The following is a 26,792-nucleotide window of genomic DNA, read 5'->3' as shown; positions in this document are numbered from 1 at the left end:
TCTCTTCCTCTTTCCACACCAATTATTTGGTGTGAGAATATTCAACCTTTTTTGAATTCCATCAACATTAAAAATAAATGATATTCTTCCTAAGTCATACTTGTCTTTGAGCGTCAAATGGATCAGGTGATCTAAACATCATGGCATTAGTGTGTGCTTTGGGATATATGATACTTGAGAAATTCTTCATGTTACCTATGCAAATCCATGCAAGTCAATGAGTTTACATTTAAAGCAGCTTTCCCAGAGGAAAAAAATAAATCTCTTTCCCTCTCCCAGATTGCCTCTTCTTGTGGCCCCAGATGGGTGGGTGGCTACGTAGTAAGTTGCAGCTGGGAACGGATGCGGGTGAGTCAAGTGGACCAGTCACTGCCACGTAAAACACAGGAGGTGGCACTGGGACTGGTGACAAAGTTGGCCTTAGATCAGATGCTTCATCCCTCCAGCTATGGTGAGGTGGTCATCTCCGAAAAGGCTGCATAATTTTAAGTCTATACTGTGTCTCTCTGTTGGTGGGGACTGCCACACCAAAAATGATTTGGGACTTACAGTTTTTGTGATGATGGAAATTTTTCTGGGAACCCTGATCATGACTTCCAGAGCAGAAAGGACAGCAGCACTGCAGTCTGCAGCCCGCTCGGATCATACACCAGTATGGAGAGTACCTGAGGGGCAATGCAAGGCGGCAGTAATTGCTGTTGGCTGCAGTAATTCAGCAAGCACATGACCGGTCTATCAAATCACGTGTACGTAAATTTTGCCCATGGCGAAATTTCTGATAGATGTTCTCGTCTGAAAGTAGCTGTTTGCTAATTGGTTGTTCCATGCTAGAGAGTGGTTCTGCTCAGTGGTAGGTTAAATTACTCCATACAATTTGCATAGCAGCTTATAAAGCATTTTGGGTCTTTCTGGGTGAGAAATCGGTTATGCAAATGTAATTTTACTTTCAGAATCTCAATAATTTAGATTATATCAGATAACTAGTTGCTTCCATACTGAATTTATCCATTTGCTACTGAATAAATTCTGTTTGCTGTTGTTTATGCAGGGCACAGTCTTTTTTCTATTATTTTTTAATAGGCAAATCGCTTTTTATCATGCTATTCAACTAATAACAATATCTAAAGATGTAAACTGGGGAATTCCCCAAATAAGTGGATTGCACCAAGTCAGAATTAAATGAATTTTGCAAAGGTCCGGTAAATTTTCCTAGCCTGCTCATAGCAAAATGGCTCAGTTACTTATTTTTTGTTACAGTTTTAATCAAAAGATTCTTGTTGGCCCTTTCACAGTCAGTGACATTCTCCATCTTCACTTAGAGATCTTGTGCTTCCAGTACAAAACAGTCCAGGAATCCTTCTGATTCTTTAAAAAAAAAGAATTACCTTAATGAACACTTCTCTACTGATAAATGTGCAGAAGTATATTCAATTGCAGTACTTACTGCATTCCTTAGGACACAAGAGTTTTGTCTGATTACAGTTCACGCTGAAAAATAGCTTGGTGTTGATTTTGTCAGGATAAGTTTGGAATAGACAAAGCTATGTATTTAATATGATATTATAGATTGTATTCTGTAAAGCTTTTGTTGATTTATCAAATACTGTGTTTCTACCAGTGAAGAGTTTTTAGGAATAATTTAGACAGCTTTCAATGTTTTGTGAAAAATGCCTGATGTATTTCTCAAAGAAACATTCGTTCAATATGATTAACGCTGTCAAGACTCTCATTGAATTGTTGCAACTTTCCATATATTATTTAGTTCTTTGGTATCTTTTAGTCCCAGTGAACAGGCATAACCAGAATCTGATAAACATTTTACAAGCATCTAATGTAATTTAGCTACATCAGATAAAACTTCATTTTTTTAAGTCCTGAGTTTTTTCTGGGTTAGAAGAGAACAGACAGGAAGCCACCAATTTTGACATTTTAACTCTCTACTTATTTTGCAGTGGTTTGAAGATAAGATCAGTGTCCATTTTTATAGATGTGTTTAAAATTTTACATAGTATTTCTAAATGATCTCCTTTTCATGCCTGTAACCTTAGGTGTCATTAGGTTTGTCTCATTTGACAATATCCAAGCCCTCTGTAGCTGTTACGGTCCACAGCATGGTGCTTTTATCGTATGGCCGCTCTATCAAATCACACGTACGTAAAGTTGATGATAAATGAATTATCTGGTCAGAATCACCCACTGTCGTACATTTCAGCCAGATAACATTATTCTAAAAATGTTTTTTTCAGGGGTTGGAAGGTGCAACTTTAAGTTACTGAAATCCAGGCAAAGGATTAACATTTGAAAAATAGTAATAGATGTTGTTAATTTGCCTTAGGAAGCAGCACCTGCTTTGTCCCATCCTTTTCCTTTGCATAGAAAACACTCCGGAGCAGCACGTAGGCAGCGGGTGGAGGCTGGGGCAGGGTGGTGCCCGGTGCCCTGCAGCGTCCGCCCAGGCCAGCCCGGACCCCGTTCACGTTAGGGTAAGTCGCGTAGTAAACACTTGGCACCAGACCGGTACATCCACTGCGGTCCCAGTTGGCTGAGCTGCTGAGAATCTGCTTTGAATTTCTTGTACGGTTTATTTTGTGATGGGGACGTGAAGCTGCTTTGTCCCCACCGTTGGGTCAGCAAAAGCTCTGCCACTTGCTGGATTTATTTCCATTTTTGACAGCCCAGGCTGCGCCTGAGGCACAAGGGGACACCCACCCGCTCCAGGTAGATGTATGCATTAGGGACGTAATAATATGTTATATATAATACAGTGTCATAGGGATGTAATAATGTATTATTATATATTATATCGGTATCATATATATAATAGAGTGTTATAGATATTATATCTGATATTATATCTGATCTGTATAGATATTATATCTGAGCTATAGTATTATAGGTATTATAGCTTATTTTAGTATTTCCCTTTGTGTTATACAGTAGTCTTTTAAAGCAGAATGCTTAGGGTCCTGTTCAATGAAGTGGGGCCCAAATTGGAAAGAGAGATTTTTTTTTTCCTCCTGATCAAGATATTTCGAGGCAAGAGATGGAACATATGTTCATTTTCCAAATATACCCCATCAAATAGAGGGAGAGAGATTTTGTAGTGAGGTGCTTCAGACATACAAATCTCCAGCACTTCAAAATAATACCCTATTTACTGGATTTTTTCTTTAAACTTTCATGTAAAATGGGCAATGAAAAATATATAGGAAGAGAAGGGTTTGTAAAATCAGACTGTTAGATGCTATAAACATAGTTTCATAGAAAAACATATGCAAAAGATCAGCTATAAAGGAAGAAAAACTTTTTCATCAAATACATGGTAAAACTCGTGTCCAATCTTAAGAGGCATCAAAGTTTGCTTCCCAAATCCATAGCGCTATTGATGTGGCCTGAAGCCTGGGAGTCCGGGGTGCAGCAGCAGATCATTTATTCATGTGCTTCGTGGGGAGGAGTTGCTCCCCCGGGATGCTCGGGGAGCACATTCCCATGGCTCTGCTCATGCTGTTGGTGCGTCTGGTCTTCATTAAGTTTCCAGCTTCGGCTGATGAAGTACAGATGCGAGTGGCTTTCCAGGGGGGAGAAGAGGAGGAGGAGGAGGGGAAGAACAGGAAATTCCCAGAGCATGAGCTAGGGACAGGGTAAATCATTACTTGGCATTTTATATGCGATGGCGGGGCCAGGCCTGGAAAGAAGAGTTGCTGCTTTTTAGGGATGCAAGGACAGATTCATCTTTCTCGCTACACTAACAACTGTTGAGAGATAAACCGTGGTTTTGCCTGGGATTAAAGTGAGCCTGTTCTGCACCTCCTGTTTCTTGTTCCTTAACCAGACCTGCATTAATTTGCCCACATTCCCGAGGGGCAGCAAAACTGATGGGCAGAACTCTTGCTCTGGTGCTGGAGGTGTCTGCCTGCTAGGGAGGCTGTGCCATCCCGAGGCTGAGACTGGTCTTCTTGAGACACGGAGAAACATGGAAGCGGGTTGCTGAGGCTTCGCAGATCGTTCTCTTCTCTAAACCCACCCCTTGCTTGCAGGCCTGCCTGCTCCTGCCAGCAAGCCTGCCAGGTGCCTCAAGCTGAATACTTTGCAAGGGAAATGTCTAAAAACCAATTTGGCGTTATAAAAAGTATCTGTTCTCTCTGATCAGCCGTGGTGTGGAGAGGCTGGAGTTGTCTTTTCAGGGTGAAGGTAAAACTGAAGTTTTGGCTAAAGGTCCCCTGATCTTTCTGCAGCAGCTGTGGGTAGATCAGTCCCAGCGTCCTGGCCCTAGCCCAGGTTTGGGAGCGTGGATCTGCTGCATTATCCCCCGGTGGTTTCGGCGAGGTATGATCCATGCCATTGCCCAGCCGCGAGGCTTGGTCGCGGTGCTCTGTGGTGGTCAACAGCTCTGCCGTTTGTGCCTCTGTTAGGCAGTGAGACCTTCTGTGTGTTGTGGGGTAGTTTATTTTTGTAAAGTACTTCAGGTCTTCTGCATTTCACAGGGTGGTGTTACTCTGGTACCTTTATAGTTTTTAAATAAAATATAATAAACAATATATTAAAATAATAAATACAAACAAATATATTAGTAAGTGCATAATATATGCATATGAAGATGGTCTTTGCAAGCAAATAGTACGTTGCTGTGTCAAATACTGGCGTACTTCAACAGCAGTATATGGAGTGTGGTGCTAAAATGAATGGTCACTCCAAGCAGAAACTGTTTTCTAATATTTTCCTGCAGGAAGAAAACCGAAATAGTACATGTATGTACCTTATCAGAGCAGTGTCCTTCTTGTGAGGGACATAGCTACTGGAAAGAACCAGCCTGTGCTGCAGCTGCACATGGACCAGGGGAGAAGGTTTGGCTGTGGGTTCTCCCCCATGCAGCTGCTCCAGTGGGAGCATGGGAACTCCTCGGTGCAGAGCAGGGCCAGGTTCATTAGATGAAACATTCATTCAAGCCCTTCTGGAGGGCAGAGGCAGGAGAAGGGATGGTCAGAGGGAGGCAATGTTTTCACATTTCATAGGTACGTGTGCTGGTGAGCTGCTCGTAGCCTGTCTGTTGCTTTGGTCTCTGCACTGGCTAAGTCGGTGCAAGCACTGCTCTGCCATGAACGCTTCCAAATTCAGTATCTTTAGTCCGTTTTGACCACAGTGCTGAATTTCTGGTTTGTACTCACCATTTTCCCAGCTAGGGCTGTTGGGAGGGCAGTGCTTGCCAAAATAAAACTAAATGCAGAGCACATCAGCTGGACGTGTTTCTTCCTCTGTATTTGTTGCACCCCAGCGGTACGCTGCTGCAGGAGCCTCTCAGGTTAGTTTTGCAAATGGTTTGGAGTGGAGGAGGAAGAGGCGGGATGGCAGAGCTCCAGCTCCTCAGGGCAGAGGTGCGTCAGGGTGGTCCACTGCGTACAGCTGGCATGGGTGCTGAGGTGGCCCACGGGCAGGTTGTGCCTGGGGCAAGAGCTCCCGGAGAGGAATCCCTGGGGCAGCAGCTCCCACCGAGTTTTGAAGTTGGCAAGAGCCTTTGCCATTCGGGAAAGCATAATGCAGCCAATAGATGATGAGTAGCATCTTCTAAGTCCTGCTGCGTGTGTCTGCACACTGTTACCTTTTAACTTTGTACTTTAAAATACAGTATTTGGCCTATTTCCTTTCAAAAGTTTCCGTTCCCTGTAGTTTAAATAAGATTTCTCATCCACTCATCTCTGTTCAAGCCCATGAACTCTCATCTTCTTGCATTGAGGGAATTGCGAGCTGTCAAGGCTCTGAAAAATGAAGATTTTGATTTCCTTTCAGAAACTTGCTGTTAGTCAGTTTGACAAAGCACAGCACAGGCGTGCGTTCCTTCACCCAAAGTGGAAATGGCTATTGGCAACTTCTTCTGGTGTGCTACAGATTTGGGAAAATATATTTCTTTTCCTTGTGCGTAGTGAAGCACAGCCATGCCCACGCGCACAAGATTTGACATCTTTTACTAATGACAGAACTCGCTGTCCTTGTTGATCAAAGCCAGGTGACAATATCTGCCAAGACCTAAATGTTCTTTAAAGGTGTTTTGCCTGCTTTTTCGAGTTCCAGGTACAGGCAGTGGCTGGAATAAAAAAGAAACCAATCCCAACTTCTCAAAAATTAGGATGGTCACATCTTCTGCTGTTCTATGTTGAGTGGCAATGCATAGACTTACACTCAGAAGGATCTAGCACTGAAGTTTTTGTAAGGCCTTTCCAGTTCAGAAATTACTGTGCTCTGTTTCCATGTTCCTTTTGGCTCCCCAGTCTGGGGGACTTGGATGTGCCGGAGCAGAGCATGAGAGGAGGCTGCGTTTGAATCACATTCAGCATGGACATGCAGATGTAAGAAATTCAGTAAAATATTCAGACATGCATTTTTGCTTTTCTAAACAAGCAAAACTGCTGAACTATCTGAAATTTGCCCCTGATTTATCAGTTCTGATCCTATTTTATTTTCTCTATACTGTTTGGCCTTAATGAAGTTTATGTCACATATTTATGTTAATTACTACCTGAAAACTTTATACCAGTTGTAGTTGCAAATAAAATATGATCTAATTGTAAAATAAAGTAGGAAAAGCATTTTTTCTCTGCCTTTCTTTATTGTATGTGTTTGACAGCACGTCGTGTCTCATCTGCTTCGCTGCTTCCTGGTTAGTCACTTTCCCCTGGTTGCGCAGGGCTTTCCCACAGCAACTGGGAAGAGAAAAACATTTTAATCGGAGGAAAACTGGAAGGAGATCTGCTTGCAGATGCAGGACCTGAAGTGTCATTCAACTCCTTCCCCCCCCCTTGCTTTTATCATTTAGATATTTATTTTGTGCTGTGGTGGTGTCTGAGAACCGTATGGACCATACCTCCGCTGAGGTTCACACACTGAAAAAACCCGTACTTTGAATGCTTATGGTTTCTATTAGTCAAACATATTACATTTTATTCTGAAGAGCCTCAAACATAAATAGAATCTCCAAAAATCTTTGCTTGTCACCCCATGTAATGGTGAACTGTGTCACAGTCCTTCTGTTGAGCAGTGCTGCCTGCTGAGACCTCACGTTCCTGCACGGGAGCGCGGTGCTCAGCCAGTCCCTGCCTCTGTCTTGGCAGAGGATTTTGCAATGTTAAGCGTAAGCTCTTAGCCCTGAGGAGTTCTCATTCTGAGCATTGCACAGCTTTTCTTTGTGCCACTTTTTATGCAAGTTTTAAATTAGAACATGATAGTTTGGTCAGTTGTTTCCTACACATCATTCCCTGTTGTTGAGTGCAACTATTAAGCTCCTAATAGCTGTTCCATATTTGAGCTATACAGGAGAGTAGCAGGACGTTTCCAGTGTAAGGTTTATGTATATAAGACTTTTCTCAGTTTTTCTTTTGAATTCTGAACATCAACATGGGGGTGTTGTGAATGTCTATATGTTGCAGCTACAGCAAGAACCACAGTGATGGGTGCATGATAAATGTTTATATACGTGCAAACATAACTGCTTTTGTGTAGGCATTGGTGTAAAACAAAACCTGCAATATTTCCTTAAGGCTGTGGGCATTCACCTTCATGTCCAAGGCTATTTTTGTTCCTCTTCAATCTTCACGCAGCAACTGGAGTCTCTTTGTTACATCCAGCAAGTGTCCAATGTACTAATGGTTTTCCCTTTCATGCTCTGCTCTTTCCTTGCATCTTACCTGCTTAGTACCCAAGCCTTAAAGGTGACACCATAACAGCTCTCCTTTCTTTCCCATTTCTCACAGTGAGGCTGTCTGGGAGAACATGGCTCGCATGTGTGTGAAGACTCAGAGGCTTGATGTTGCCAAAATTTGCCTTGGAAACATGGGTCACGCAAGAGGAGCCAAGGCGTTGAGGGAGGCTGAACAAGAACCAGAGCAGGAGGCCAGAGTGGCTGTGCTGGCCATTCAGCTGGGCATGCTGGTAAACCCCGCCGACCATATGCATCCAGGAATATCCACCCCGCTTAACTAGGGACAAAAATGAGAAACTGATCTTTTTTTTTTAATTCTGAAATGCAAAAACCTTGGTAGGGAGTAAAACCTATTGCCAGGTTTCCAAGGAGTGATGAAGAATAGTTCTGACAATTATTTTCCGGAAGTTGAGTTTTTATGCTAGGGAAATGGGCATCTCCGTCAGCATCGCACAACTCCATGCTGCACGATTCCTGTGTGACACTGGTCAGGGGCTTTCTCTGAACTCCAGAGGCTCAGCAGCCCCCTGAGCCCTTTTCGTGTTCCTCAAAGAGTAGATGAGAACGAGCGTGGCAGAATCTGATGCCTGGAAATAAGAGTACCAGGAGCCATAGCCGCCTAAGGGTATAGCGAATTAATTGGTTTTCTTAACTGCTGTACAGAATTTATACAGGAGTTTTACTCCCATATGAAAAATTGCTGAATGAAGGACACTGCTGAATGAAGGAAGCATCTTTTAAGGATGGTTTATGTGTGAAACATTAAACAGAAAAACCATTTTCTTGGGCCATAATTCTTCCAAGCTTAATTGTTCTAGGTTTCAGTAGATTAAAAAAAGGATGTACTTTAAAGTATTGTAGCTAAAATGTTACAACAAACATATTTTAAGGTCCAGTATGGGAAATGCAAGTTCCATTTTGACGTATTTGTTTGAAAGGCTAAAGCTGTGTTCTGCCAGAGACCGAGGGCTGGCTTTAAGGCATTTAAGCAGTTCAGGCAAAATTGATGTTTCCTGCCGGGTTGGAGAGCTCTGGTGAGTCACATTTGCTGCTTATGCTGTCCCAGGAATGCCTGCTCTACTACAGTTGCCCAGATTTCCATCCTGGCTTCTCCTGTCATGGGAGCAGTAACTTGCCTGGATCCAGCGCAGCCAGAGGACATGGTCAGGCTCTTCTCCCCGTAGTCTGGTGCACGGGGCGACTGTCCCCTGTACCTGTATCTGGAGCCCGACCTAGCAGCAAATACATACCAAAATGGACCTTGTCTTTCCCATGTGTCTTTATTGTAGTCTGAACCCACTTCCCTTGATTACCAATAGAACTGAGATCTAAAATGGGTTTGAGACCAGCATTATCATGTGGATTGAAAACTGACCGGAGCACTGTTGAATTAGATGGATGACAAGAGCATATATTCCACTCGGTTCGCCTTTATTTAATGTCTTCATCAATGATCTGTAAGAAAAGCAGAGATTTTTAGTTTGGGAACCATAAAAGATCCAGGCATATGATCTGTAAGAGGGAAAAACTGGGGAAGAAAAATTGATGAAATACCCCACAGTTCATAGGAAATCACAAATTAGATAAAAAATGGCAAGGTGCTATGACAGCAAAAATCTGTTTGGGGCTGCGCTTGAGGAGACATCACATCCTGGGGCTTTGATTTGGTAACTTCCGTCGATGTGTTTGTTGCAGCTACAGCTGGAACATTGACTTCCACCCTTAAGTATCTCATTACCAGAAAAAAACGTTGATGAACTGGAAGAAGTTCAGAGAAAATCAGTGCAAATTGTTGAGCTCTTGGAAAGGTTTGACAGACAAGGAAATCTTTAAGATAGCCAAATAATTCGAATTCGGCTTAAAAAGGTGTTCAGCAATCTACAACTATTTTAAGAGTATAAATGCTAGAGAGATAGAGTAACTATTCTGAGTTAAAGTGAAGAAGAAGAGGAAAATTCAAACTAAATGTTTAGAAAAGCTTCCTGGCAGAGAAAGCTGTGAGACCGAAAAGGGTCAATACTTCTTCTTTTGGATATTTAGATCTATTTGGAGAGGCAGAGGGGAACTGTAGCACAACAAATGCAATTCTGTTGCTTTTTTCATCTCATACAGAATCATAGTGCCGGCACCTTCCATCTCTACTTTCTATGCTTTTTTGAATTTGAAACAATAAGAGACAGAAACTATTTTTCTGTCTTGGACAGATAATCTCAATTTACTAAATATAGTGTTCAGCTGGACAGCAGTTGGGTGGAGCAGGAAAATGCTCCTTCCACAGGAGTACCTCTCAAAGTGTAAAAATAATAGTTCCAAATTTGCTCTCCCTTGCGTCAGCATCGGCAAAATCCTCCTGTTCTAATTCTGTCTTAAATTGATAGCATTTATTCCCAGGAATGGATCTCAGTTATCCACGAACAGTGTTGCTACCTCTGAGACCTGCTCAGAGGTCACAGAGGGTCTCCTGGCACGTAACGCCTTCTTGCCAAAACCCCTCGCGCCTAGGACTTTCTCCTGGACCTTCTCACCTCTGGGTAGGCAGCATGGCTGTTAACTGTAGCCCCACATGAGCATATCTTCCCTTTCTGAAATGGTTTATGCTCCTGATGACAGCGTTTCATTGTCGATGGCTTGCTCAAGTCACCCCCAGTTGATACTGTACAGTAAATGCCAGGATCTGAGTGCTTTCCTTATTTTCACATAAACATCCTGTTTCCCAGTAATGTGCTATTCCAGGCTACATCATATATTTAGTTGGTTAAACCCCCTGCCTGAATTATTATTACTTTAATTGCATTACAATGACTTGCACTAATAAACTACTCAGAAGTGCAGTGTCTGTTGTGATGGACACCTATGAAACACGGGTCGGAGCTAACGAGGTAACTGTATGATCTCCTTCCAGGAGGATGCGGAGCGACTGTACAAGGCTTGCAAACGCTACGACCTCCTGAACAAGTTCTATCAAGCCTCAAACCAGTGGCAGAAAGCCATTGAAACAGCAGAAGCTCACGATCGGGTTCACCTACGCACCACGTACTACAACTATGCTAAGCACCTGGAGGCAACTGGAGAGCAGAGTCTTGCACTCACCCAGTAAGCACCAGCCTGTGGCACCCAGGGGATTTGGAGCCTTGTTCTCCTGTGAAGACTGGAGGCAGGCTAAGGAGGATGTCTGGTGATGACTACGAATAATTAAAGTCTTTTCCTGTTTCTGGTGCTTTCTATCTCATGGAGTGAAAGCATTGTTACAATAAATTTCCCAGCACCCTCCCAGGCTAATAAAGCTTAGCGTCAGAAAGGTTAAGTGTCTCGTCGGGGCCAGTAGTTAACCCCACTAATATCCAATCCTGTACTTGTCTCTGGAAGACCACTGCCCTCTTTTCCTTCCTTTTCCATGACCAAACCACTTGTTTACTTCTCCTGAGAGTCCCAGACCCAACTGCTGTGGCAGAGTTTAGTTTGACTTCGGTGCTTCTGGTGCCTGGTCCTCTCCTGTGACTAAAGAAGTTAGGGGAGGTGATTTTTAATGTATTGTATTTGTTGTTTGAAATCTTGTTTTTATATGAGTTTTACCATATGAAGCCTCACAATATAATAATAACAACAACAACAACAGCAATAATAATATTATAAGGTCACTTCTGTTCAGAGTCAAAGTAGAGCTCTGATGTGATCAGACAGACAGATCAGATGATCAAGGTGGGCAGCGAGGTGAGGAGAGACGCTAACGGTGGATGGTGGCGTAAGTGCAGTCCTCTTCTGGTAGTGGAAAAGAGGCTGAAGTTGCAGTGGATGGCAGAAGGACTAGGCAAGATCAGGAGCCCAGGGCTCTTGCAACCTTTTCAGCCAGTTGCACAGGGATGTGCTTAATGTTTGGGGAGCTTTCTGGGATATTTCTTTGGGCCATCACTGGCACTTCTAAAGTATTTACTGTTCTGTGATCACATTGCCTCCCTGATTCCAGGTGCCTTGCAGGACCATTGAACTTTTTCTTTTTGATGGTGCTGGCAGGCTGCAACTGGTCTTACAGTGAACGTAATAATACAAATGAAGCAGTGTTACCAGTGTTGTCACTCTATAGCTGTCAAACAACATTAAATGGATTTTTTACACAGGAAGTGAGCTAATAAGAAGGTGGTCATTTCACATCTAATATGTTTTTTTTCTCTACAGCTATGAGAAGTCAGACACGCATAGGTTTGAGGTACCCCGAATGCTCTCTGAAGACTTACAAGCCCTGGAGAACTACGTCAACAAGATGAAAGACAAGTCAGTGCTATGCTTGTTCCTTCTCCCAAACGGGACTTTCAGGTCTGAAACACAACTTGTGAAGAGAGCAGGGAAGGAGGAGTATGAATCCTCTGAGTTGCAAGTTCAAGCCCTGCCTTATCCATTATGATCCTCTACAGCTTTTCAGGATTATGTTACATCTCACTCAAGAACTGCCACATTAGATATCTAGGCTGAACTCGCTTATAGTGCAGGCCTTTGAATGTCACCCTTGACTTGGGGTAAAGCCTTGTCTACATTCTAAAAAAATGTATCTATCTAGTCTTGAGATCAAGATCTCCAGGAGTAAAAAAATGCAGTCTCTGGCAATTCTTGTTACTGCAATTAATATTGTTGCTTTTCTAGGAGCCTGTGGAAATGGTGGGCACAGTATCTGGAGAGCCAATCAGATATGGAATCTGCACTAAAATACTACACACTGGCTCAGGATTATTTTTCCCTAGTCCGTGTCCACTGCTTTCGGGGCAATGTTCAGAAGGTAAGGCAGCCTGCTCCCATCTGCTTGGAGAGAATTCTCATTCCTGGGATGAGTATGGGCACAAAGTAAAGCTATAGGATTTCCTTTTCAGGCTGCTGAAATAGCAAATGAAACGGGGAATTGGGCAGCATCATATCACTTGGCCCGCCAGTATGAGAGTCAGGATGAAATCAAGCAGGCTGTACATTTCTACACCAGGGCCCAGGCATTTAACAACGCCATCCGCTTGTGTAAGGTATGTGTGCAGGTACATCTCTGTCCAAAAGCAAAGTAGGATTCTATCCTTGGGCAGCATACACAATGAAAGTGGTACACGTTGTTAGTGCCCATTCTCTCTTGTGAGATGCTGCTTGCTCACATACAGCCCACTGTGAAGATGCTCCTGGTTTCTGCCTGCATCTTCTCCAAAAGATGCATCAATAAAGGCTTGGTTGTATGGGACATTATTTCCTTGTATATCTCAACAGAAAACTGCCTGAAACAAATTAATCATCGTTGCAGCTCAAAGGTACTTGGGTTGGTATAGGTTTTACACAGAAGGGGATTGATGGGCTACTGTGTGACAGTATAAAGCTGGAGGCTTGCCAGAAGACAGAATTATGAAATCTGGTTGCTGCATACCTAGAGCCAAATCTTTGCTTTTGAATAGGAGAACAATTTAGATGATCAGCTGATGAACCTGGCTCTTCTGAGCTCTCCAGAAGACATGATAGAGGCAGCCTGCTATTATGAGGAAAAGGGGGAGCAAATGGACAGAGCTGTCATGTTATACCACAAGGTAAATGTCTTTAGTAAAAAATAAACTTTAAACTGAGGTGGTTCCTACAGCAGAGGAGCATTAAATCAGCTGTAGTTTTTGCTGTATGTACTGTTTATTAGTCATTTCTTCAGGGTGGGTAATGCTTTATTAATCCACTCCAGGGTATCCTGTAAACTGATTCTCCAGTGCTTATTCTAGTCTTTAAAGACTCACTCTTAATTGTGCAGGCAGGACATTTCTCCAAAGCACTGGAGCTAGCCTTTGCTACACAGCAGTTTGGGGCCCTACAGCTAATTGCTGAAGATCTGGACGAGAAATCAGACCCAGCTCTGCTAGCCCGCTGTTCTGATTTTTTTATTGAACATGCTCAGTATGAGAAGGCAATGGAGTTGCTGCTAACAGCCAAAAAGGTAAGCTCCAGCTTCTCTGGTCCCTCCATGCACAGGTAAAGAGGAGCACAACAGGTGTGTACATGCAAGCACATACATTTATCTTTGTTGGTAAACAGATATGTGGAGACATTTGTAAGCTTTAAAGTTTCCTCTCATGCCAATGACTCATGGGGTGGTAGCCCACTGGCTCAACTCTAAAAAAGGATTCCTTTTTGTCTTATTTCTGGCTTAAACCCTGCAGATTTTGCACTCTTGGGAAAAGAAAAACTCCTACTCTGTAAACTAACATATTTGGAGACAGGGAAATTATAACATCATCAGTCAAAAAAACCAATGCTGTCCCTCTTGTCATACCACCAATGTAGTTAAGGCACTTCATTTGGCACCTAAACTTTTACATAATATGTCTGCCTTGCCGTCATTATTGTGCTGGCAACTCAGCCTTACCAAAATGCTGGGTACCAAAGCAGTCCTATACCCACTCCTCTTTAATGAGCTCCTACTCCTACAAAATGTGTTCTTAGCGAAGAAAATGAGACAGCGTGTACTTGAACAAGAGTTGATGTCAGGATGCTTAACTACACAACAGTGTTCTAGATAGAGCATCCACAGCTGCTAGCATTTGTGCCTTCCTATAGCTGATTTCTGTAGGTTACACCACAAATAGGGTTTGCAACATCTCATTGGTTTTTCGCTTCCATTAGTACCATGAAGCTCTGCAACTCTGCCTGAAACAGAACCTGACCATCACAGAGGAGATGGCTGAGAAGATGACGGTCTCTAAGGACTCCAAGGACCTCTCTGAGGAGTCCCGGAGAGAGCTGTTGGAGCAAATTGCCGATTGCTGCATGAGACAAGGCAACTACCACATGGCGACCAAGAAATACACACAAGCAGGAAACAAGTTAAAGGTCAGCCTGGATAGGTAGAAAAAAAGCTGAAGAGGCTGAGCCCATTACCTTCCTAAGATTTCTCAAAACAAGGGTGTTTGAGAAGTAAATCTTGGAACAGTCTTCATACAGTAGACTATCCAGATGAGGCTTCCTAGCCATCTTAGCATAGCTTGTGTTTTTGCATTCACAATGATATTTTTCCCCCCTCTTCCCCCATGCCCCACTTTCCATTGCTAGGCTATGAGGGCACTGCTGAAATCTGGAGATACCGAGAAAATTGTCTTCTTTGCGGGAGTTTCCAGACAGAGAGAGATTTATATCATGGCAGCCAACTACCTACAATCACTGGATTGGCGTAAGGACCCCGAGATTATGAAGAACATCATTAGCTTCTATACTAAAGGAAGGGCCCTTGACCTGTTGGCAGGTTTCTATGATGCATGTGCTCAGGTACATGCCCCTTCGGTAATTGCTAAAGGTGTTTGGTTTGTTAGCTCTGGAGCAAGATATTAATCTCATTTCTCCTCTTGCAGGTGGAAATTGATGAGTATCAGAACTATGAGAAAGCACAAGGAGCACTGACAGAAGCATATAAGTGCCTTTCAAAAGCAAAGACTAGAAACCCTCTGGAACAGGAAAGCAAACTAGCACATTTGCAAAGCAAGATGACCCTGATTAAGCGATTCACCCACGCTCGGAGGTGAGCTGCAGTATTCAGAGCATGTAAGCTAATGACAGAAATAGCATACAAGAAGAAAAGTTGTACTTGTACCTACAGTTTAATAAATAATTTGCAGACTCACTTCTAAAAGCTGCTGTTACATTTTTCTAGCAGGGAAGCCATTATGTGATTTTTAAAAGTGCTGTTGACATTAAAGACAAAAAGGTAACCTGAAATACAAGCAAGTGTATTGACCAAGGAAAGTGTAGCTCTGTCAGAAGGGCAATTATGAAACATAACACAGTAAAAAAAAAAAAAATCTTCCCTGTTCTTCACATGACAAGCGGAATGCTCTCCCCCAGATTATTAACAGTTTCCTTTTGCTCTTTTACTAGAGTTTACTCTGAAGATCCCAAAGAAGCAGTCAGACAGTGTGAACTTCTCCTAGCTGAACAAGATTTTGACAATGCCATCCGTCACGGCGATGTCTTGGGATTTCTGGTTGAACATTATGTACAAGTGGGGGAATTCCATATGGTAAATTAATTCTTAATTCTTCCAATCTATGGAGCCCATATTTTATATACACCGGTGCAGCTCAGTATAGCATGGTTATCTCATATAGGAAGACATTCCATAGTAGAGGCTCCTTTACAGGAGCTGAACTGCTCAGCAGGGTGTGGTAGACCTCAGGAACTATAAAATATTAATATATTTTTTATTTCATGGGACTGAAGAGAAAAAGAAAGCTCACAGGACACAGAGCATAAATAGTGGTGGATTCTTAAACATTCCCAGTTATTAGATAAGAACAGAAGGGTCTGTCTGGGTGCATGTCTTAGCAATTACACTGTACTACTTTTGCCACTTGGCCAAAGAAGAAAAGAAAATTGTAAAATTGCAGTCATTTGAGGAAATGGTGAATCACTTCTTCAGGGCAGAAGTGCCACGCACACCAGCGTTTGGACTAAACTGTCACCTGCTTTAGTATGTAACGTAAGGATGCCAAGTGCTAATTTCTCCAGCTGTGCTTGTTGACCTTATTTTTAACATGTTGCTTTGACAGTGCTTCAGCTATCAGGAGAATGTAAAACCAGCCTTTGAGACCCCTTCTTTTTCAAACTGAAAAAGAGAATTGACACAAGTCACTATGAAAGGTCATGGTGTTAGCAAAGGCTACAACTCCTGGCTCAGCGAAAGCACCCTTCAACACTGAGCTCCTGTCAAGAGCTCAGCCACCCACTAAGGGTGGATGCTTTTCACCGTTTTGCTAGGACTCATATAAGCAGTACACCCCCCATAACAGTGATCTCTGTGCATTACTTTAGGCTTACCGGTATCTGGAAGAGATGCAGAAAAGAATTCCACCCATGAACCTGAGCTACTACGTGACTCGGCAGACCATTGAGGCAGTTCACCGAGGAGTAGGCGTTCCCGTAAGCCAAACCCTGGTTCCAGAGCAAATTCGCCACAGCAGTATGGAGAACAAAGAGGTGGAAGAAGAAGTGGCTGATGAAGTGGAGGACCCTTGACAACTTACACTTGCCAAATGCAAAGTTGACTTTAATACCGGGTCATTTATTCTGTCCTTGTTAGGGGTCATATATCTGTCAACACACTGCTGCAACAAGGCTTTTTGGTTATTACCAAGAAATTTATTCTTCCTGCTTGACTGTACAAGCAACAGTATTGAAGTTAACATTATCTATCTCAAACGCTACACACAAAGATTCACATGTATATCCTGTAATCAAGCTGGGTTTAGTATTTTAATAAATTTGAGGAGTAAAAAAAACCAACAGGAACTGCACATTGTAACTTCAGGCCTTTTTCTGAGTACAGAAAAGAGCTGAGTAACTGAGGTGGAAACTCCCAAGTTGACAAAATTTTCAAGTACAACTTTGATCTGCTAAGGTACTAACTTATTTGTCGTTCCCTGGAAGTCAGAACTTCTGAAAACAATCTCTGTCCTGTTTGGGTAGGAGCTTGGCTAAAAGTCAAAACTACTCCCCTACTGCAGAACGAAGGGAGACTTCCCCCAACCCAAAGCTTTTGTATTTAAATACATCATAGGGTCATGCAGGTTAGAGCTACCATTTACAAAAATCTGGACTAAACCTCAGAATCACAGAATGGTTGGGATTGGAAGGGACCTCTGGATGTCATCGGGTCCAGTCCTCCCTGCTCACTTTGAGCCAGTGAAGCTTCTTTCTCACTGTGAAGCTTCTTTTCCAAACACCATAGTTATGACAAGCTACTCTGTACTAGTCAGATTTTAGGATGCAAAATTTCTTCCCTGGCACAAGTAGGACCATGAGAAGTGAAGCCCAACATAAGCAAGCAAGGTTTTGCTCACCTTTAAGCCTGTTACCCTGCCCCATGAAGGTGTATTTATAAAGTCACTCTCATACGTTCCATACCAACCAGCCCTTCTGCTTAGAATGATTTTTTCTTTTTCCTGTTTTGTGACTTGCTTCAAAACTTGGGGTGAATATGAAGTTTTTAAACTCTATGCTTTCAGGGAAGAAGCGTGGGGGGAGATTTTAAGGTCAAAATCTGGACGTTAGTTATCCTTTAATAGAAACTTATTTCTATACTAAGATTATACAAGAAGAATTCCCGCTTTGTTCGTTCCTAACCACAGCACAGCTCTAGCTCAAGCCTTTAAGGTTTGGCACATTTTCAGAACCTCAGTGTAGCTATTCAGTTCTTACATCTCATCAGCAGTGTCATTCCCTACACCATGCCACTCCTTCAAACAGCAGACCAGTAACTATGCCACCAAACACCAACTTGCCAGAAGACGTAGGAGCCTTTGTTATGGGCATATCATAGACTTACTTAGCCCTGGGAGGTAAGTAAGTGGCCCTCTCCAGACCTCCTGTTTTTCTGACAAGAAGTCTGCTATGAGATCTTCCCTGTATTTTTAGCAAAGCACTCAAACCTGCCAAGGTTATAAATAGCTGGGGGTGGGGGCTGGGGAGGTGTGGGGAGGATGGCAGTGCTCGCCTACCTTCCTGCATCTGTACACTCTGTACCGGATAGCAATAGCTCACTAAATTGGCCTCCACTACAAAGTCCAGATGTCAAGTCAGGTTCGCTGGCTTACAGCTCCCTTCCCCTCTTCTTCCTCTTCTCCAGCCAGGTGACTGCTGAAGAGGCCCCAGCAGTGCCTACACACATCCAGCTGGCAAGAGTATGAGGTAAAGGTCATTTCTTTTACCCTTCAGCTAGGAAGGGACAGTTTGGAGTTTCTTTTTCAGGTTCTCCATTAGTAGCAAGTTCTGCAAGGCCAGCCTCCTGCAGTCCCCATCTGGATCTTTCTCCACCACATCTGTAAAAGAAGCAGCCACTGTTAGTTGGAAAATGGGAAAAACTGCCCTTCACCTAACAGTTCTCTACTGTTTCACTGACCATCACAGAACAGCACTAAACGCAACAGCAAGTGCAACTAAGTCTGGGCTGTACTTGCAGGAATTATGTTAGACCAGAAGGCAAAGATGCGCAAACTTGATCATCTTAAGCAGTATGAGTTTAGCTGAGCCCTGACTGTCACATGTGATAATGCTCAGTTCATTCTTGTAGCAGAAACAAATAGTCAGTTGGGTTGAAACACTATAGTAACTGTCTGACCTTGCATTCCATGGGATAACCTCCATAACAGAATTTATACTTGTGCCCTTGAGCTATACATAACCTTTCTACGGCTGATCTACTAGCATGAATGCAGTTTGCAATTAGAAATCCTCAAAAGCCTAAAGTCTCCATTCTGCCAATTCCTGCACTTTAAACAAGTGCTCAGTGCTCCCTCCTGAAATCTGTGGTCACACTGCCCTTCAAATGGGGGAAAGAAAGAGGCAGGCCCCAAGTTTCAACACATTCTCCATTCTGAGAGATTAGTCTTCTGATAAACTAGTAGTTCTTTTCACACTTTCTGAAGCATGTAAGGGAGCGCATGAAGCTGCTTCCAGCAGCTGTTATTTCAGGGGCCCTTAATGGACCTGCAAAGTAAAAACCAGGATGCAGGCAGGATGTCTGAGCAGGGGGAGCCTGGAAGAGCAGAGAGTCTGTGTAAGGATATCCTGTACGCACAAGCAGTGTGCTCAGAGCCCAGTACTGTCAGCCCAAACACATGACTCATTCAGATGGAGTAGGGCTATTTATAACCTCAGGGAGAGCTTCACGATGGTGTTTCCATACTCCCTCTACAGAAGGCAAAAAGGGGGAGGTTACAAGACAGATTAGTACAAGCTCAAAAGCAAAGAGACTGATGTTGGCACTGTTTCTAGTTGCCATGAGCATGGACCTTGAACTGCTGCCACTGAAAGGGAGGCACAGGGCACCATCATTCAGGTCCTTACATAGAACAAACTTACCTATGACATAGCTCTACAGCACTTGCAAGGGGTGGGAAATTCCCTCAAAGGCAGCTGCTGAGGAATCAAAAGAACTGTTTCCTAGAAATGTTTAGGTATTCCCTCCCTCCCTCCCTCTCCTGGGAAAAATTAGGCTGCTCAATAGTAGGTCCAGCATAGCATTGAGGGCAATAACAGACAAGTACAAGGTGGATCCTAGCCTCTCTCCCCGGCAGAAATGTCCACTACAAAGCATCCACTAAGTAGGCAATACCATGACAGTGACTGAAGTAGTTTCTTACACCACACTACAAACATTTTCTAATGGGGAACAGTTCTAGTTACAGCCCAAAGGCTGAAGGCCAGGAACAGCCAGTCATATTCACACGATGAACTACAGCAATCTGCATAGGCTGTGATATAATAACAAACTGGAGCAGATTTGTAGATTTTTACTAAATGCTTCATGGATAACATTTTCTAGCCCACTGTTCCTCATTGTGCTTTAGCCATAACAGGAGAAATGGCTATGGCCATTTCTGAAAAGGTTTCAGCTTATAAAGCTGAAACCCAAAATGGTGACTTGTCCTGGCCATTAGGCATGGTAGTAGAAGGCTTACATGCTTAACAGCTTGTCATTCTTCCCAGCTACAGCAGTAGGTCTAATACATGACACCCCTTGCAAATCTTGTCTGGAAGAGTCACGAAGCAACAGCAAGTAAGTCCGCTAGCTCAAAACTGTGATTCAGTCACAAAAGTAGGTCTCTGACTTCACCTGTTGGAGCAGCAAGGAGGAGCCCGGTGCCTCCCTGTGATAGCTGTTTTACCAACAATCTTACAACAAAGAGCAAAGGCATAGCCCAAGAAGCTGTTGGGTTTCAGGAAGAAGCTCTAGAAGCCCTTTTAAATTGCACTTTAGATGCAAATTTCAGATGTGGAGCTGAGTTGTATTCTTTAAGGGTTCTGAATGGCTCCTAGAACAATTTCCCCTTCTCTACTACGCACATAACTGTGACCTTATCCTGCTCTCATTCCCACCAGCATCTACCATGCAATTTTCATGCAAAAGCATTACATGTAAAGAGATGGCTATTACACTACCTACAGGCATAAAAAGATGCTACTAGCTCTGTTGTCCTCCTCCTTCCAAAAATAACTCATTAAAAACAGATTACGTAGACCCTCATGCTGAAAATACATTTATAACATTCCTGGAAAGGCTTTACTTGGTAATAGCAGTGTTAACGGCAGAGACAAGCAGATTCCTCAGAGCACATCATGTCATGGGAAAAGTAAAGTTTTTGGCCCCACAAGGCAGCTCTCTCCCTTTTAAAGGGCACAGAGCTCCACAACCTGCAAGGATCAGAGGCCGGCTGTGTCAGTGTCGCTTCCTGCCTGCTCCCTGTGGGAAGCCAACTCACCAAGAGCGAGAATGGTGAAGGAAGCCAACCCAGGGAGTCACATTAAGTTCAATCAGAATACAGCGGAGGCTTCAGAGCTACGAAGCATACGGCATTATTTCCTCTTGTACTTCCAGCACACTGTGATACCTAACCACCAATCTGTGCAGTTCCAGCCTACCAGAACCCACAAACACAGCTCGTGTTGATGTAAGGCGTGTTGGGTGCTGTCTTTCATAGGTTGTTCTTTCCATCAGCAATAGGAAGTTAGGAGATGGGGACATGCTCTTCTTCCTCCTATTTTTAGCACTAATGAAACCCATCTTCTGTGCACATGGTGTAAACAGGCCATGCAAGCGTTGTATGTTACTGCTGGTCAAAGTCACTGCCTGGATGTAATATGCAATATGACACCACTTTCTGCAGCTTCATGAGGTGGGTGGTTGGATGCTTAGACAGAGAAAGGGGGCACGTAATATATTTTGGAAATTTTTGGTTGGCCTGGAAGGTGAGGATAGTCACACTTTGAAGTGCCATACGCAGCTCTCGGCTTATGCTTTAAATACCTTGGCAATACGTCTGTACAGCACGCAGTGCGGTCTGGTATTTGCCCTAAACTTACAAGCGAGCGATAAATATGGTTATCACGCACATCTCTGGTGCGCCACACTAGGACATTACTGCTACCATCACAATTAAAGAGATGCTGCACAAAGACTGCACCACTAACCAGAAAAACACTGGCGTACACCGCTACATCTTACCTCCCAGCCAGGACTGAGTCTCCAAAAGCTCTTCTGTCATGTCTTCCAGAAGATGCTCTGTAGGGACACTGAGGAGCATGGAGGAAATACAGGACAAAAGACCCTGGCGCACATACCTGTTGGAGAAAGACTGAACTGGTTAGAGCCTGCAGCTTCATGCTCTACCTCCATTTCCTCACCTCAGGGGTTCTCCAGTTTCAAACACTTGTGATTATGATGACTTTTGCCATATTCCTACTGATTACAAGTGTAATCATGCACCTGCTGGCAGAATGCCCACATACAGAGCCCCTGCCATGCTGTGGTGCAGGGAGTCTAGCATAATTCAGAGTCCTGGAAAAGCCTGAGATCAAAACAGAAATTGGACATTTACAGCATTTTGGCTATATGTCTTATTTTCTTTCCAGGGTTGAATGCTGGAGTTGAATCTAAGTTTTCTGAGCTCCCTGAGTAAACATAGTTTCATCTATCACGTGGATAGTTGATCAAGAAATTTGTCATGCTTTCTATAGGTAATGACTGTACCTCCACACTACAAGACACTAGTCAAGTTCATATGTTGGTCTGACATTAAAGCAATGCTTTCATTACATATTCTTGCAATACTCAATCATAAGAACACAAGGCTGGAGAGCATAGAGTTAATGCATTAAGTCATTGACATTCTCAGTCAGGTGCTAGTCTTGGACAAAGACAAACCATGGCTGGAGACTGGCTCGCAGCTGATCTTTAAAAATGAAAGCATATAGCTACAACTTACGAGTCAGTGTGGAAACGCAGAGCCCAAACAAACTCCAGCAGTGCCTTTCCCATTGCAGTAACTGCCTGCAAAACAGGATTATGGTATTCAGGTATTCAGAAACGCTGAATACCTTCACATTCATACCGCCCTACGGAACTGGACCTTGAGAGACACTGTTGTGAAGATCAGGGTTACAATTAACTTTATTTTACAGACGAGGAAACTTAGGCAGTAAAGTGAAACAACGTGCCCAACCTCCCAGAGAAGTTGATAGTTTTTCTACCAGAAGCAGCAAAAGAGAGTTGCAGGGATGTCTTGAATCCCACATCTCTTTTCTCACCATTTTTTCCCAGCCCTTTTCACAACTTCTGAGCACAAACTTGTTGCCAGTCTAAGCATAGCAGGCCCCAGAGCACACTGCTATTTCAGAAGGCACCCCTGAGTTCCCAGGCTGGAAGTCTCTCCTGCAAGCTCATGCAGCCTTTCTTACCACAGTGTTGACAGCCAAGTACATCAGGATTGCTAAAGTGTGGACCAGTCTTCCAAGGACAAAGTGATCTTCCCCCAAGAGATCAAATGTTGTCAAAGGCCTGCAAGTGCAAGATACACAGTCCTGTAGCAGTGAGAAGGCTGATCAGTGCATCTTTGGAACAGTCAGGGCGGTTATGCAGGGCAAACTGTCCCCGACAAGCCCGAATCCCTACAACAACAGTCATTATGCAGTCATTCCCAGTTCAACACAGGCCCCAGCTGTTTGCTCTCATCTTCGCTCCCAGACCAGTAATATCCTCTACTCTTACAGCAGGTATCACTTATTCTATCAACAGCCTTTACTTAGAAAGAACTGCATGCAAAAGCTAGCACCACTGCCATACTAGAAATAAACAATCAAGACTGGTATTACAAGAATCTTGATTCTCATGGAATCAGTTACTCAGCCTTCATTAGGTAAGCAAAGGCTTAAGTGATTGACAATAAACTGTGTCGTATAACATGGTCACAGGACCAGTCCAGGTGACAGGCCCAAACCTGAGACAAAGTTGACTTTGGTTAAAGACTGCAGTCTGAGTTCTGCGGTTTTGTGTGAACCTCCCAAGGTGGAGGGTCAGCCAAGACAACTGGTTTGGTGCTGCCAAAATCATCCACCTATGTACCTGCTGACAGGTTATTCTTCATTATGTATCTTCACTTCTGCAGGATCTTACATACCCTATGAAGTCTTGTTGGGCAGGAGTAAGTCCAAGAGACCACACACCCCTCCTCTCTAAGCTTTATGCATGAGCCAGGCATCAGCGTGGTGTCACTGGACTTCTGCACAGCTTCTGGGCTTTAGCCTGCTGCTCTGAGGCAAGCAGAACAAGCAGAAAGGTTCACTCTGGCAGCTGCCAGGCCCACATCCCAAGGTGTTCACACTCACCTGTCAAAGTGCTGAATCAATGGAAAAAAGAAGTGCCCAGCAACAGAATTGAACTCATTTGGGCCAGAAGCCAGTTCCACTTGAGACTGACCCTGTCCAAGAGAAAAATGAAGTCTAGACACAAGATGCAGCATCCAACTCTTCCACTTCACTGGACCCTGTCAAGACTATGGGTTCCTTGCAGCCATCCCACTGTCACCTACTGCTTGCTTGTACACCTATGGCTACTAGTTTCCAGACTGGATGGCTCACTTCCCACTTCAGAACCCCTCACACATCTAAATATTTCAGTACAATATAGCTCAGTACTGCTGAGTTAGATATAAGAAATAATAACATGCAAGGGATAAAGGAGTTTTGGAAAGCAAGTTCTCCAGGATGAACCACAGGGGAGTTCTGGGAACTAGGAAACTGGCATCAATTTATCTCCCTGAAAAATAGGAAGGCTGAGACAGTCCAGTCCAGAGGCAGCTAGTGTGATGGAGGAGCCTCTGGGATCCGTGAGGTGCAGTCACAGCTCCCTGCAGTGGCCAGACAAGCTCAGAACAAGTATAGAACAGCAACAATTACACCTCAATGCAAGGCAAGGAGTTCAAGGTTTATTTGCCTCTCCCTGCCAGGAGAGGACTACAGGAGTTGGTACTCCACACCAAAAGATTCAGCCAGATACTAAGATAAATTTGTATTTGAAGTTACACAGTCATTCCTTTGGATTGGTCCCAATTTCACAGATATTTTCCTCTTTCCTGATAGAGCTACAGCAGCTCCTAGCATCCCTATTTTTGCTGGACTTGACATTAGTTTTTTTCTACCCTGGCCTCACCATAGCAAATCTCCGAGTCTTGCTCTTGATCCTCTCATCAACAATTCTTCTCCAGTCCTTAGAGCTGTCACTTCCAGGAAGGAGCTGGATACAAGGTTTTTGGGCACCAGAATGCTTGGTCTTGCCATGGGATTTGGGATAGGACAGTTCCTGAGCTGCCAAAACCAATACCTAGGTGAAAGAGAGGGAGGTTCTATTAAAAAGGGGAAATCCCTGTACTAGGGAACAACAACAGAGTTACCTGCACCCAAACTGACAGGAACAGCAAGGCAGAAAGGCACAACAGGTTTAGAATGAAGAACAGCAAAGTAACTGACCCCCAGACAACCAATTGGCTCTTAGGTACTGAGCAAGCACTTGGTCACTTAGCCCTAAAACAGAACAGCGGCTCATTCTTCAGACACAGTAAGTGAAATCATGTAGAAGGAGTCACAGGCAGATTGCGTCTTTCAGAAAGTAAAGATATAGCAGACTGATGACATGTTAGGAACCAGGGGCTTCTCCTAGGCAAATGACCATCATATGCTTTGCATTCTGCAGGGAAGGATCGCTGTATAATTGGAGTGTAGCAGGGTTATGAACAAGAGGGGAATGCCAGGCACAAATACTAACGTAACAGATTCCCATGCCTCTGCCTCCTCCTACGAGGAATAAACGGTAACCCCATTACATCTCAGGGAAACAGCACTGGTGCAACAAAGACTCAAGGAAAGCAGGAAGTGAAGAGCACTTACATCGAGAATGTCCATGCGCTGACGAAGACTGTAGTTCAGAGAGTAGAACTGGGAGGTCAAGTACTTTGCTACCTGTACAGAAAAATCAAGGCAGAATGCACACAAACCCAGGCTGGAAACAGCCTTCCCACTAATTCTAAAAGCACTCAATTTCAGGAGAAGTCCTGCTTCCTGTTAGTTAACAAGCTTCCAAGAGAAGGGAGGAGACATGTTGTGCAAATAGGGGAAATTCAGACACTTCCACTTCTAGATTCTCCCAAGGGAAGTAAATGACAAAATGGGACTTTGCCATTCTTCTCTCCCTCCTATGCAGAGGTACACAAACAACTGCCATGGCAGCTTTGGCATTTCAAAGGAGACCTTACTGAAGCCTTTCAATACTTAACAGGGGCTTATAAGAAAGGTGGAAAGAGACTTTTCACCAGGGCCTGTACTGATAGGATGAGGGGTAAAGGTTTTAAACTGACAGAGGATAGATCTAGATTGGGCATAAGGAAGAAATCCTTTACTATGAGGGTGGTGAGACACTGGAACAGGTTGTTCAGAGAAGTTGTGGATGCCCCATCATAGGAAGTGTTCAAGGTCAGGCTGGACGGGGCTTTGAGCAACCTCATCTAGTGAAAGATGTCACTGTCCACGGCAGGGAGGGTTGGAAGCAGATGATCTTTAAAGGTCCCTTCCAACCCAAACCATTCCATGATTCTTTGATTACAATCACCAGTCAAGCCTTTTTCTAGAGAAGCCCTTTGTGCCTCAGCTTTCCTCTATGTGAAACAATCTGCCTTCAGTGCAACAAGTCCTTATCTAATTTACCTTGTCAGGTATACTCATACTAACAGCCTCCAAACAGTTCCTCCAGTCCGTTACAGCTCTGACAGAGTTTTCTCTTTCCTGTTGTTTCAGGCATCCATTGCAGATTTTTCAGTACATAGCCCATCTCTGCATAAATGCTGTCAGACATGAACTAGCTATTCTACCACACTCTGATAGCTGCTTCTATCAAACTAGCAAGAGACTTCAGTTGCTTAAATTTTTTGCCTGTGCCTCAATTGGAAAAAGGAAAGCAGTAAGAAGGACTCACAGGTATTGGATCTGTGGTTAAAACAGCTACTTGAGTTCTCTGACGGAGCTCCGCAAAGCCTTCGATACAGGTCTTCTCCTCCAGATGCAATAATATTTTTGCCAGTTCCACGCTAACCTGCTCAAAATATGAAAAAAGGAATCAAATCCCTGCAGGTGTTTTTTTTCTCACAGGATTTAGACACCATCTAACGTTTAAGCAAAGACAATGAGGGTATGGAATACAGGCAACATGTGCATTACTTAGGAGGGAGAGAAAACACATTAAGCTAAACGCCATCAAGACAGATTTCTCAAAACACTGAACAAACGC

At 43.6% G+C, this 26,792-nt stretch overlaps 2 protein-coding genes across 7 annotated transcripts in view; one reads left to right on the top strand and one right to left on the bottom strand.

Moving 5' to 3' along the window:
* Positions 1 to 16,696, top strand: part of IFT140 (intraflagellar transport 140) — a 92,733-nt gene extending 76,037 nt beyond the window's left edge. For all 3 annotated transcript variants that reach the window (XM_075515477.1, XM_075515476.1, XM_075515475.1), the window contains 12 exons: positions 7,743 to 7,920; positions 10,593 to 10,783; positions 11,864 to 11,959; positions 12,326 to 12,458; positions 12,550 to 12,693; positions 13,108 to 13,236; positions 13,446 to 13,628; positions 14,315 to 14,521; positions 14,741 to 14,953; positions 15,037 to 15,203; positions 15,560 to 15,701; positions 16,493 to 16,696. In XM_075515477.1, coding sequence (XP_075371592.1) covers positions 7,743 to 7,920; positions 10,593 to 10,783; positions 11,864 to 11,959; positions 12,326 to 12,458; positions 12,550 to 12,693; positions 13,108 to 13,236; positions 13,446 to 13,628; positions 14,315 to 14,521; positions 14,741 to 14,953; positions 15,037 to 15,203; positions 15,560 to 15,701; positions 16,493 to 16,696 — 1,987 coding nt within the window. The remainder of the gene's footprint in view (positions 1 to 7,742; positions 7,921 to 10,592; positions 10,784 to 11,863; positions 11,960 to 12,325; positions 12,459 to 12,549; positions 12,694 to 13,107; positions 13,237 to 13,445; positions 13,629 to 14,314; positions 14,522 to 14,740; positions 14,954 to 15,036; positions 15,204 to 15,559; positions 15,702 to 16,492) is intronic.
* TELO2 (telomere maintenance 2) overlaps positions 8,424 to 26,792 on the bottom strand; it is a 28,794-nt gene continuing 10,425 nt past the window's right edge. For 2 of the 4 annotated variants that reach the window (XM_075515501.1, XM_075515503.1), the window contains exons 13-20: positions 26,481 to 26,597; positions 25,400 to 25,471; positions 24,666 to 24,836; positions 23,843 to 23,934; positions 22,916 to 23,015; positions 22,444 to 22,508; positions 21,684 to 21,799; positions 18,076 to 18,498 (exon numbers count right to left, since the gene is read on the bottom strand). In XM_075515501.1, the coding sequence (XP_075371616.1) occupies positions 18,395 to 18,498; positions 21,684 to 21,799; positions 22,444 to 22,508; positions 22,916 to 23,015; positions 23,843 to 23,934; positions 24,666 to 24,836; positions 25,400 to 25,471; positions 26,481 to 26,597 (837 nt within the window). In that variant the 3' untranslated portion in view covers positions 18,076 to 18,394. Of the gene's footprint in view, positions 9,146 to 18,075; positions 18,499 to 21,683; positions 21,800 to 22,443; positions 22,509 to 22,915; positions 23,016 to 23,842; positions 23,935 to 24,665; positions 24,837 to 25,399; positions 25,472 to 26,480; positions 26,598 to 26,792 lie in introns of those variants that run through there. The other 2 variants (XM_075515502.1, XR_012777660.1) reach the window with 2 other exon arrangements.

The sequence above is a fragment of the Mycteria americana genome, chromosome 12 (genome assembly GCF_035582795.1).
Source record: "Mycteria americana isolate JAX WOST 10 ecotype Jacksonville Zoo and Gardens chromosome 12, USCA_MyAme_1.0, whole genome shotgun sequence".
In the NCBI taxonomy this organism is placed as follows: domain Eukaryota; kingdom Metazoa; phylum Chordata; class Aves; order Ciconiiformes; family Ciconiidae; genus Mycteria; species Mycteria americana.
The sequence above is the reverse complement of the archived record's forward strand: the minus strand, read 5'-3'. Positions and strand labels throughout refer to the sequence as shown.